General features: G+C 44.1%; 1 protein-coding gene across 5 annotated transcripts in view; it reads left to right on the top strand.

The window, feature by feature from the left end:
* The window catches only part of cers5 (ceramide synthase 5), a 43,685-nt gene that overhangs the window by 17,625 nt on the left and 13,104 nt on the right, over window positions 1-12,956 (top strand). For 3 of the 5 annotated variants that reach the window (XM_029692936.1, XM_029692934.1, XM_029692937.1), the window contains exons 2-6: window positions 9,569-9,677; window positions 10,544-10,674; window positions 11,485-11,542; window positions 11,642-11,692; window positions 12,480-12,572. In XM_029692936.1, coding sequence (XP_029548796.1) covers window positions 9,569-9,677; window positions 10,544-10,674; window positions 11,485-11,542; window positions 11,642-11,692; window positions 12,480-12,572 — 442 coding nt within the window. Of the gene's footprint in view, window positions 1-9,568; window positions 9,678-10,543; window positions 10,675-11,484; window positions 11,543-11,641; window positions 11,793-12,479; window positions 12,573-12,956 lie in introns of those variants that run through there. The other 2 variants (XM_029692938.1, XM_029692939.1) reach the window with 2 other exon arrangements.

Raw genomic sequence — 12,956 nt, 5'->3', positions numbered from 1 at the left:
GTGCGTTCAAGACACTATCCGAAGGGTAAAGAAGGGCCTGGCGCGTTTCGTGACAAAAAATTTCAAAATATTCCATTACCGTACTTCGAAGCATGTCAAACGCTGTTTAAAATCAATTTTTATGCGATTTTTCTCGTAAAAAAGCGATAATATTCCGACCGGGAGTCGTTGTTTTCGTTTAAAGACAGAGAAAGTAAAATGGACTCTTCACGTCCACGTGCACACGCGCCCAGTCTCATTGTTCTCAGATCGACCACTTACCAAATGCGCTACTGTTTTTCAGCCAGAGACTGGAGAGTCATCATTCAACGTTCTGGCGCCTTCTGGGAGCCTATGGGAGCCTTAGAAAATGCCACGTTACAGCAGAGATCCTTTGTTTTGGATAGAGATGACAAAGAAGGCCAAGAAATGGTCAGAGAGGGCGCTTCCTGTTTGGAATCTTCTCAGGTTTTGGCCTGCCATATGAGTTCTGTTATACTCACAGACACCATTCAAACAGTTTAAGAAACTTTAGGGTGTTTTCTATCCAAATCAAACAATTATATGCATATTCTAGTTACTGGGCAGGAGTAGTAACCAGATTAAATCGGGTACGTTTTTTATCCGGCCGTGCAAATACTGCCCCCTATCCCCAACAGGTTAAAGTATCTAACTTTGGACTTCCGGATAGCCTGAGTGCACTTATTTTTCATTTGACTGAACGATAGCCAGTCAGCCTGAGTATGCGTGTGCCGAGCCTTTCGCCAAATGCAATTCTTTACTTGGAGTAACTCTGCAAGATCACAGTCGAACCAGGGCCTGAACCTGTTTTTAATTCTCATTTTCTTTATGGGGGCGTGTTTGTTAATACCACTGAAAATATGAAAAGAGAAGGTCCAAGCTTCTTCGACAGAGGGGATAAAGCTGATTCTATACCATTTTACAGAGGCCAGTTCATGAAGGAAGGCTTGCTCATTAAAGTTTTTTAGCAAGTGTCTATGACAAATCAGGACAGGTCGTTTCACTGAGCAGCCATTACGAACACAGGCTGTAAAACAGTGATCACTAAGATCATTACAGATAACACCAGACTGATACCTATCAGGATTATTTGTGAGGATAACATCGAGGAGAGTAGCCTTTTCTGGGTGTTTTGGAGTCATACCTTGTGGGATTGGTGATAATCTGAGAAAGATTTAGGGAGTCCCATTGCTTTAGTACTTGGTCAGGTGGTTTAAGCATGTCCCAGTTTAGGTCACCTAGCAGGACAAATTCAGATTTAGTGTAAGGGGTCAGGTGAGAGCTTAGGGCAGGTAGGGTACAGGCCGGTGCTGATGGGGGACGATAGCACCCAGCAACAGTCAACAAAGAGCTATTTGAAAGTTTTTAATGCTTAAAACCAATAAATCAAATTGTTTGGGGACAGACTTGGTGGAGACAACTGACCACTGAAGATGATCCTTGGTAAAGATTGCCACTCCCCCACCTTTCGAAGATCTGTCTTGCCGAAAAAGGTTATAACCAGAAAGGTTAATATCAGTATTCAAAACACTCTTCCTTAACCATGTCTCAGTAATGACCAGCACATCTGGATTGGAGCTGTGAACCCACACTTTCAATTGATCCATTTTAGGTAATAAGCTTCTAGTGTTAACGTGCAGAAAACCCAGGCTTTTACGAGAGCAGAAATCAGTGAAGCAGATATCAGAACACAAGTCAGACTTGGGGCTGGCCAGGGTGTACATGCACATTTCCAGATATCATCAACAGTAATACAATCAAGGCCCGGCAGAGGACAGGGAGAGCTCTGCAGTGCTGATTTATGACATCTGAATGTGCATCAGATGGCAACAAGATCATATTGTACAGGAATTTCATCAGGTAACATGAATACGAAGCCGGCAAGAGGTGGTTAGAATAGGATGGAAGGCCAAAAGTCTGTGTAACCAATAGAGAGTCAGAGTCCCGATTGTGAGAACAAACATAGTCTGTCCCATGGTTGGATAAAGAACATTTGTAGTCAACAAAGTATGCCGGAGTCATGAGACAAATAGCAAAATGCACAAGAAAAAAAATAAATATATATAAAACGACTTGGGGCTAGCCATTGTAAGTCCAGAGTCACGTGCCCCAACAGTGCGTGTATGCTGGAGGTGAGCGAAAGCTCGGGAGAGAGGGGGGAGTGTGGTGGAGGTACCTGTACCAGACAGGAGGAGACAACCAGGGCAGATGGTGAACAGATCACCAGGTGGAATCCAAGCAACAGTGCAGCAGTCCGTGTCACACCCACTTGGGAGAAGCTTTTATTTCTGGAGGCAGATTTCTCGTAGAAAATGCCAGTGAATGGACGGGTCTCTGTGTGTGGAGTAAAGGTGGTCCATAGTTTTTTTTCTCCCTCTGGATGCACATTTAACATGCTGATAGAAATTTGGTAAGACTGATTTAAGTTTCCCTGCATTAAAGTCCACAGCCACTAGGAGCGCCACTTCTGGGTGAGCGTTTTCCTGTTTGCTTATGGCGGAATGTAGTTCATTGAGTGCGGTCTTAGTGCCAGCCTCAGTTTGTGTTGGTATGTAGACAGCTACGAAAAATACAGATGAAAACTCTCTAGTTAGATAGTGTGGTCTACAGCTTATCATGATATACTCTACCTCAGACGAGCAAAACCTCAAGACTTCCTTTGATATCGTGCACCAGCTGTTATTTACAAAAATACATAGTCCACCTCCCGTTGTCTTACCAGACGCCGCTGTTCTATCCTGCCGATACAGCGTATAACCAGCCAGCTGTATGTTGATAATGTCGTCGTTCAGCCACGACTCCGTGAAGCATAAGTTTTACAGTTTTGAATGTCCCGTTGGTAGTTTAATCTTCCGCGTAGGTCATCGATTTTATTTTCCAAAGATTAGCACGTTTGCTAGCAAAATGGAAGGAAGTGGGGGTTTATTCGATCGACTACGAATTCTCAGAAGGCAGCCTGCCCTCCGGCCCCTTTTTCTCCGCCTTCTCTTCCTGCAAATGGCGGGGATCTGGGCCTGTTCCCGGGAAAGCAGTATGTCATTCACATCGGGCTCGTCGGGCTCGTTAAAGGAAAAAAAGGATTCCACCAGTTCGTGGTGAGTAATCACTGTTCTGATGTCCAGAAGTTATTTTCGGTCATAAGAGACGGTAGCAGCAACATTATGTACAAAATAAGTTGCAAAAAATAAGTTGCAAAGAAACAAACTAAAAAACACAATTGGATAGGAACACGCAAAACGTCAGCCTTCTTCTCCGGCGCCATCAACTAGTTTACCCCATGGTGTAAACACTGACAATTAAACTAGTTTACCCCATGGTGTAAACACTGATAATTAAACTAGTTTACCCTATGGTGTAAACAGTGACAATTAAACTACTTTACCCTATGGTGTAAACACTGATAATTAAACTAGTTTACCCAATGGTGTCACGAGTGCTGTCTTCGAATTCCCTGTCATAAATCAGCCAAGGCGCAGCGTGCCGGTAGTTCCACATATTTATTTAGTGAACCCGAACAAAACAAGAAACAGGTGAAACAGAAACAAACGTGACGTTCTGGGGCTGCTCACACACAGCTGCACAAAAACAAGATCCCACGAAAACACAGGGAAAAACAGGCTGCCTAAGTATGGCTTCCAATCAGAGACAACCATAGACAGCTGCCTCTGATTGGAAACCATACCCGGCCAAAACATAGAAACAAAAACATAGAATGCCCACCCACCTATCACACCCTGGCCTAGCTAAACAGAGAAAACACAGCTCTCCTAGATCAGAGCGTGACAAATGGTGTAAACACTGATAATTAAACTAGTTTACCCTATGGTGTAAACACTGATAATTAAACTAGTTTACCCTATGGTGTAAACACTGATAATTAAACTAGTTTACCCTATGGTGTAAACACTGACAATTAAACTAGTTTACCCTATGGTGTAAACACTGATAATTAAACTAGTTTACCCTATGGTGTAAACACTGATAATTAAACTAGTTTACCCTATGGTGTAAACACTGATAATTAAACTAGTTTACCCTATGGTGTAAACACTGATAATTAAACTAGTTTACCCTATGTTGTAAACACTAAACTAGTAAAGACCATTTTGATGAAACAGGAAAGCCCTTGGGTCTGTTCATGTTCTTGCCACGTTACAGATTGTTCAGATAGAAAGGTATAGTGTAGGACAGATATGATCAGGTGATGTCTGTCAGGTTAGTATAGGGAATCGTGCCAGCTCTTTTCATAAAATGTCTATGTGTTGCAATTTGAACGTTTCATCTCACTGAATAGTGCCTAGTGACCCCTGATCTGGATGGTAGGTATCATACCTGCCCTCATGGACTAATATTTGTGTTTTAACACTGAGGCGTGTGGCTGTGTTTTAACACTGGGGCGTGTGGCTGTGTTTTAACTCTGAGGCGTGTGGCTGTGTTTTAACACTGAGGCGTGTGGCTGTGTTTTAACACTGGGGCGTGTGGCTGTGTTTTAACACTGAGGCGTGTGGCTGTGTTTTAACACTGGGGCGTGTGGCTGAGTTTTCCCCTCTGACTTCTTTTTCACCCCAGTGCAGTGTAGGTGGACATATTCTTTTTGCACATATTTTTAATACTTGTGAACTGGAATGACAGGAGGGAGAGGAAGAGGGACAGAGTGAAGAGTATGGGGCTTTTCTTTTTCTTTCTTCACTAACTGGTCGGGGTAGTTTCAGAAACAAGATCTGATATTTTTCTCACATAACCACAGGACTCTGGCTGGCAGAATGACTGCCACACTGGGCGAATAGTGTCGTATTCCACTGCAGAGTATCCCTTCCTTTAGCCTGATCCCAGATCTGTATGTGGTCTAGCCAACTTCTTGGTCACTGTGAATTTACAGGTCTGGGTCCAGGCTAACACCCTCCACTGCCACAATGGAATTCTCTACCAGGTTTTGGCAGCTTGCTCTACTCTGTGGGATTCTGGCTTACCCACAGTTAACCTCTGTTGTAGGCTTCTGACTTACCCACAGTTAACCTCTGTTGTAGGCTTCTGGCTTACCCACAGTTAAGCTAACCTTTTTATTTTGTATTTTATTTTACCCCTTTTCCCCCTAATTTCTTGGTATCCAATTGGTAGTTACAGTCTTGTCCCATCGCTGCCACTCCCGAACGGACTCAGGAGAGGCAAAGGTTGCGAGCTGTGCGTTCTCCGAAACACAACTGTTTCGTGTTGTGCACCCCCCCCCCCCCCCCCATGGGTCTTCCCTGTGGCTCAGTTGGTAGAGCATGGTGTTTGCAATGCCAGCATGGTGTGTGCAACGCCAGGGTTGTGGGTTCGATTCCCACGGGGGGCCAGTACAAAACAAATGCATGAAATGTGGTTTACCTTCTGGTTTACCTTCACAGTATGCTAACCAATGCTGGAATGGCTGGGACAAAGGGGTTGTGTGTGGTCTGTCTGTTCTTTTTATGTTATAGGCTTCTGTTTTTGTCAAAACTGTCTGTCTGACCTTTTAGTCTGTCTGTTTTTGTTCTGATTTTCTACTGTAAACAGTCCAGCTATAAGGACAAAGGACAAGGAATAGCTTACAAACAAATCAATGGCTTATGAAAACACATCACTTTTACTTCGAGGGTGTGGTCACTGTTTTTTTTTAATGCTCTCTAGACAACAAGATATCATAGTTTCCCTTCGAAATGTGACGTATTAAGGATGAATGTTTATTTTTCATGCATTAATTCAGCGTGGTTTCAGGGTTAAAACAGAAACAACTCAAAAGGTGAACAGTTTAGGCATTCATTCTGAGTGGTTAAGGTTAGGACTATGGTTTGGGGAAGGCTTGAAACAAAATCATTTAAAAAAATGACTCGCTATCACCATCATCTTTAGTATTGTTAGAGTGTTTGCAGCTTGCTAGAGCATTATGAACTGCCGCACTGCCGTGGTCTAAGCAGCTGGAGTTCACGCCCAGGTCAGAGTAAGACATTCTCAGAACCTTTTCAAACGTCCCGAAATCAACGTCTATTTCTAGTGATCAGGCTGCTCTAGGCCTATGCTCTCTATTATCTTTGGACACACTGAATGAACACTAACAATTTGTTATCATATTTTACTTTTACATTCCACTCTTCTGTATTCGACTGTATGCAGAATGCTCACTGACAGACAAATGCTGTGCCAAACATTCTAAGTATGGCATCCTATTTCATCTCCACTCTCTTTAGTAATCTGGCCTCTTGTCCTGTTGTGGCAGTCCTGCTCTTTTTAATGACTTACTATATATTTCATCTCTACTCTCTTTGTCTTTTGGCTGGTGTTGGACAAATATTGATTGATGGATATATAAAATCTTTGAAAAATGTTTATCAAACAAGTCATGTAAGACATTGGGAGACGTTGGGAGACATTGGGAAACATTGGGAGAGATTGGGAGAGATTGGGAAACATTGGGAGACGTTGGGAGACGTTGGGAGACATTGGGAGACATTGGGAAACATTGGGAGAAGTTGGGAAACATTGGGAGACGTTAGGAGACGTTGGGAAACATTGGGAGACGTTAGGAGACGTTGGGAAACATTGGGAGACGTTGGGAAACATTGGGAGACGTTGGGAGACATTGGGAGACGTTGGGAGACGTTGGGAGACGTTGGGAAACGTTGGGAGACGTTGGGAAACGTTGGGAGACGTTGGGAGACGTTGGGAGATGTTGGGAAACGTTGGGAGACGTTGGGAAACATTGGGAGAGGTTGGGAGACGTTGGGAAACGTTGGGAGACGTTGGGAGACGTTGGGAAACGTTGGGAGACGTTGGGAAACGTTGGGAGACGTTGGGAGACGTTGGGAGACGTTGGGAGACGTTGGGAAACGTTGGGAGACGTTGGGAAACGTTGGGAAACGTTGGGAGACGTTGGGAAACGTTGGGAGACGTTGGGAGACGTTGGGAAACGTTGGGAGACGTTGGGAGACGTTGGGAGACGTTGGGAGACGTTGGGAGACGTTGGGAGACGTTGGGAGACGTTGGGAGACGTTGGGAAACATTGGGAGACGTTGGGAAACATTTGGAGACGTTGGGAAACATTGGGAGACATTGGGAAACATTGGGAGATGTTGGGAGACATTTGAAGATGTTGGGAGACATTGGGAGACTGGGAGACGTTGAGAAACATTGGGAGAGATTGGGAGACGTTGGGAGATGTTGGGAGACATTGGAAGATGTTGGGAGACGTTGGGAGACGTTGGGAAACATTGGGAAACATTGGGAGACGTTGGGAGACGTTGGGAAACATTGCTTTGTGTGACTATAAGAATACAAATGAGAATTAAAGCGGTGTGAGAATACAAATTATAAGCTTTTTAAATGGTGTGTTCTGATAATGTCACGTCCTGACCAGTAAAGGGGTTATTTGTTCTTATAGTTTGGTCAGGACGTGGCAGGGGGTATTTGTTTTATGTGGTTCATGGTGTGTTTGTGTATGTGTTCATGTAGAGGGGGTATTTTTTTTATGGTTTTGGGTGGTTGTGTATGTAGAGGGGTATTTGATTTATGTAGTCTGGGGTTTTTGGGGTTTTTGGGTTATCGTTCTATGTTAGTTTATTTCTATGTTCTGTCTAGGCGTTTGTATTTCTATGTTTTGGTAATGGGGATTGGGGCCTTCAATTGGAGGCAGCTGTCTATCGTTGCCTCTGATTGAAGGTCCTATATTTAGGAGTGTGTTTGTTTTGGGAATTGTGGGAGATTGTTCTTTGTACTGCTGTGTGAGCCTACAAGGCTGTTTGTCGTCCGTTCATCGTTTCTATGGATTTCACATGACTGGGCAGGGGCGCAGCCATGGGTGGGCCTGGGAGGACATAGGCCTACCCACTTGGGAGCCAGGCCCAGCCAATCAGAATGCAGTATTGTGAATACAGTGCGGAAAGTATTCAGACCCCTTGACTTTTTCAACATTTTGTTACCTTACAGCCTTATTCTAAAATTGATTCGTTTTTCCCCCTCATCAATCTACACACAATACCCCATAATGACATCACAATAACCCATAATGACATCACAATAACCCATAATGACATCACAATACCCCATAATAACAAAGTAAAAACAGGTTTTTAGACATTTTTGCAACAAAAAAAAAGATATCACATGTACATATGTATTCAGACCCTAACTCAGTACTTTGTTGAAGAACCTTTGGCAGCGATTACAGCCTCAAGTCTTCTTGGGTATGACGCTCAAGCTTGGCACACCTGTATTTGCGGACTTTCTCCCATTCTCCCAGTTCTGTCAGGTTGGATGGGGGAGCGTCGCTGCACAGCTATTTTCAGAGATGTTCGATCGGGTTCAAGACGGACACTGGCTGGGCCACTCAAGGACATTCAGAGACTTGTCCCGAAACCACTCCTGCGTTGTCTTGGCTGTGTGCTTAGGATCGTTGTCCTGTTGGAAGGTGAACCTTTGCCCCAGTCTGAGGTCCTGAGCTCTCTGGAGCAGGTTTTCATCAAGGATCTCTCTGTACTTTGGTCTGTTCATCTTTCCCTCGATCCTGACTAGTCTCCCAGTCCCTGCCGCTGAAAAACATCCCCACAGCATGATGCTGCCACCACCATGCTTCACCGTAGGGATGGTATTGGCCAGGTGATGAGCGGTGCCTGGTTTTCTCCAGACGTGACGCTTGGCATTCAGGCCAAAGTGTTCAATCTTGGTTTCATCAGACCAGAGAATCTTGTTTCTCATGGTCTGAGAGTCCTTTAGGTGCCTTTTGGCAAACTCTAAGCAGGCTGTCATGTGCCTTTTACTGAGGAGCAGCTTCCGTCTGGCCACTCTACCATAAAGGTCTGATTGGTGGAGTGCTGCAGAGATGGTTGTCCTTCTGGAAGGTTCTCCCATCTCCACATAGGAACTCTGAAGCTCTGTCAGAGTGACCATCAGGTTATTGCTCACCTCCCTGACCAAGGCCCTTCTCCCCCGATTGCTCAGTTTGGCCGGGCGGCCAGCTCTAGGAAGAGTCTTGGTGGTTCCAAACTTCTTCCATTTAAGAATGATGGAGGCCACTGGGTTCTTGGGGACCTTCAATGCTGCTGACATTTTTTTGGTACCCTTCCCCAGATCTGTGCCTCGACACAATCCTGTCTTGGAGCGTCGACCTCATGACTGGGTTTTTTCTCTGACATGCACTGTCAACTGTGGGACCTTATATAGACAGATGTGTGCCTTTTCAAATCATGTCCAATCAGTTGAATTTACCACAGGTGGACTCCAGTCAAGTTGTAGAAGCATCTGAAGGATGATTAATGAGCTTAATTTTGCGTCTCATAGCAAATGGTCTGAATACTTACAGCAGGTAAATAAGGTATTTCTGTATTGTATTTTTAATACATTTGCTAACATTTTCAAAAAAGCTGTTTTCGCTTTGTCATTATGGGTTATTGTGTGTAGATTGAGGATTTTTTATTTTTTTTATCCATTTTAAAATAAGGCTATAACTTAACAAAATGTGAGAAAAGTCAAGGGGGTCTGAATATTTTCTGAATGCATTGTATACAGCTAACAGCAATAAGATAGAGATCGGCTTTCACTGCTGTTATTCCTTCAGGTTCATAGCCAGTCCATGTGCCTTCCTCTTGAATATCCACGCTGCCTCAGTCCACTGGCGAGCCACACCCAACCCTATCCTGGAGAAGGTGTTTACATCCATCACAAAGGTACGCTAGCTCGCTTGACACACACACACACACACACACACACACACACACACACAAATAAGGTATTAGAGAAGGTTTTTACAGTGTTTACATCCATCCATCCACAAATGTAAGCTCGCTGCCACACACACACATCACAAAGGTACGCTACCCTCACACACACACACACACATACACTAGATACAAGGAAAATATTTAACTGTTTGTCTGTCAGCTTTCCTTTGTCTCCTAATGTCTCTTGTCACCATCCATGCAACGGTCTTACACAATACCAAACGATACTGGTCTCACATGCCTTAGTTCTTCATTTGTTTCTTCCTCCTTCCTGCTCCTCTTACTTTCATCTCTCTCTCGTGTGTAAGTTGCAAAATTCCAGTAACTTTCCCTAAAATCCAAGGTGGGAATTATTTAATGGAAAACTTTAGGAATTTGGTGAAAATTACCCAAATTTTTCGATCCTAGATGACGTGTCATTCTCTTGTCTCTAAGTTGTGAGCTGTGGAAAGAATTTCCTCTTGAAGAACAATAAGTGCTGTCAGTTTCCTAATGCCCCCCACCCTCCGACCCGTCCGATTCTCAACCGCCTCACTCTCTGAATCCGTCTCTTCCTCCTTCCTCCTATTCTCACTCATAAATCATACTCTTATGACCTAGGCCTGTAATCTGATATGATGTCTTGTGATGTGTTGGTGGGCCAGGAATGCCTTTGTTTTAAAGCAAATTTCTGTGTTAGAATTTCCCATGTTAGTCATACTTTCTCCTATCTCTCTCTCCCTCTTTCTCCCTCTCTATGCCCCATGTTACTCTCTCCCCTTTGTCTCTCTGTCCCTCTCTCCTTCCCCCTTGTCTCTCTCTCACTCCCGCAGTGCCCAGACTGGCGACACCTGGATGGGTTATCTAAGCAGCTGGACTGGGATGTGAGGAAGGTCCAGCGATGGTTCAGACAAAGACGCAACCAGGATAAGCCCAGCATACTCACCAAGTTCTGTGAGAGCATGTAGGTTATTAAACCCAGTACAGGACATGTAGGTTATTAAACCCAGTACAGGACATGTAGGTTATTAAACCCAGTACAGGACATGTAGGTTATTAAACCCAGTACAGAATATGTAGGTTATTAAACCCAGTACATGTAGGTTATTAAACCCAGTACAGGACATGTAGGTTATTAAAACCAGTACAGAATATGTAGGTTATTAAACCCAGTACAGGACATGTAGGTTATTAAACCCAGTACAGGACAAGTAGGTTATCAAACCCAGTACAGGACATGTAGGTTATTAAACCCAGTACAGGACATGTAGGTTATCAAACCCAGTACAGGACATGTAGGTTATTAAACCCAGTACATGTAGGTTATCAAACCCAGTACAGGACAAGTAGTTTATCAATCCCAGTACAGAACATGTAGGGTCATATCATAGGCTATAACATCTAGTCTTGATCTATGGTTCTTATTGACTAATGAGTTTGCCCTTGACCTCTGTGGGATTGTGCAAACGTTGTTATGTGGTGTGTGTGTGTGTGTGTGTGTGGTGGTTTAATTTGTAAATGAGTCAGACTACTGTCCTTACTACTGGCTTGGTTCTATCACTGACTACAATACATGATTCATCAGGATGTGTGTAATTATGAAGTGCAGGCAAGGTCAGAGACTGAGACACGCATTCTTCTACAGCCCTGCCATGTATTTACAGGTGGAGTTTACAGTCCATAGTTTTGTCTGACCCCAGCCCTGCCATGTATTTACAGGTGGAGTTTACAGTCCATTGTTTTGTCTGACCCCAGCCCTGTCATGTATTTACAGGTGGAGGTCTACATTTTATCTGTGCATATTTACCTATGGGATTCGTTTTCTTTGGCAGGTGAGATTTGCGGTGATTGCCGGTATATTTACATTTTTCCTGTTGATGTAACAGTGGTGTACTGAATTGAGACTGACTGTGTTTGTCTGTGTTGTACAGTGCCCATGGATGTGGGAGACACAGCACTGCTGGTACAACTACCCCTACCAGGTGACCTTATACAGGCTGCCTCTTTATTTGGTTGGAAGTATTTTGGAATGATAGAGTACTTCCTAGTAAACCCAGGAGGGTACAAGAAGACAACAGTATGGTATACACGCTCAATAATGTCTGTACCTGTATTAACATAAACCCTGGTATCTAACAGTCCTGACTCCAGGCCAGGTATTAACATAAACCCTGTCTGTCTTGGTCCCTGTTGCTATCTAACAGTCCTGACTCCAGGCCAGGTATTAACATAAACCCTGTCTGTCTTGGTGTCTGTTGGTGTCTGTTAACAGGTCCTGACCCCAGGCCTGTACCGTCTGTATTAACATAAACCCTGTCTGTCTTGGTGTCTGTTGGTGTCTGTTGGTATCTAACAGTCCTGACCCCAGGCCTGTACCGTCCGTATTAACATAAACCCTGTCTGTCTTGGTGTCTGTTGGTATCTAACAGTCCTGACCCCAGGCCAGGTATTAACATAAATGCTGTCTGTCTTGTTGTCTGTTGGTGTCTGTTAACAGGTCCTGACTCCAGGCCAGGTATTAACATAAACCCTGTCTGTCTTGGTCCCTGTTGGTATTTAACAGGTCCTGACTTCAGGCCAGGTATTAACATAAACCCTGTCTGTCTTGGTCCCTGTTGCTATCTAACAGGTCCTGACTCCAGGCCAGGTATTAACATAAACCCTGTCTGTCTTGGTCCCTGTTGCTATCTAACAGGTCCTGACTCCAGGCCTGTACCGTCCGTATTAACATAAACCCTGTCTGTCTTGGTCCCTGTTGGTATCTAACAGGTCCTGACTCCAGGCCTGTACCACTACTACGTGACTGAGCTGGGCTTCTACTGGTCCCTCATGTTCTCTCAGTTTACTGACATCAAACGCAAGGTGAGACAGGCAACAGATGTCTGTTTGATGGGAACACACACACACACACACACACACATACACACACACACACACAGCGCTACTTGAAAGGGGAGAAAGACTGGCCTCTGGATGTAAAAACTAACTACTAGGTATGCTGAGCTATTTATTTCTGTTGTGAAATAGTGTCAAGTGTAGGGATGTCCTTGACTCCACTGGATTAGAGCAGTTTAGTATGACTCATTATGAAAGGTCACATGGGTTCTGCTCAGAAATGCTGTTTGTTTCAACCTCTAAATGCCTAGTTCCAGCACAGGGGACAGGATTTATAGTTACGTGATATTAGGATAGAATGTCCCGGTCCTTAATAGAATTATTCAAATCCCATCATGGATTCCATCATGG

Source organism: Salmo trutta, chromosome 16 (assembly GCF_901001165.1).
Source record: "Salmo trutta chromosome 16, fSalTru1.1, whole genome shotgun sequence".
Classification (NCBI taxonomy): domain Eukaryota; kingdom Metazoa; phylum Chordata; class Actinopteri; order Salmoniformes; family Salmonidae; genus Salmo; species Salmo trutta.
The sequence above is the reverse complement of the archived record's forward strand: the minus strand, read 5'-3'. Positions and strand labels throughout refer to the sequence as shown.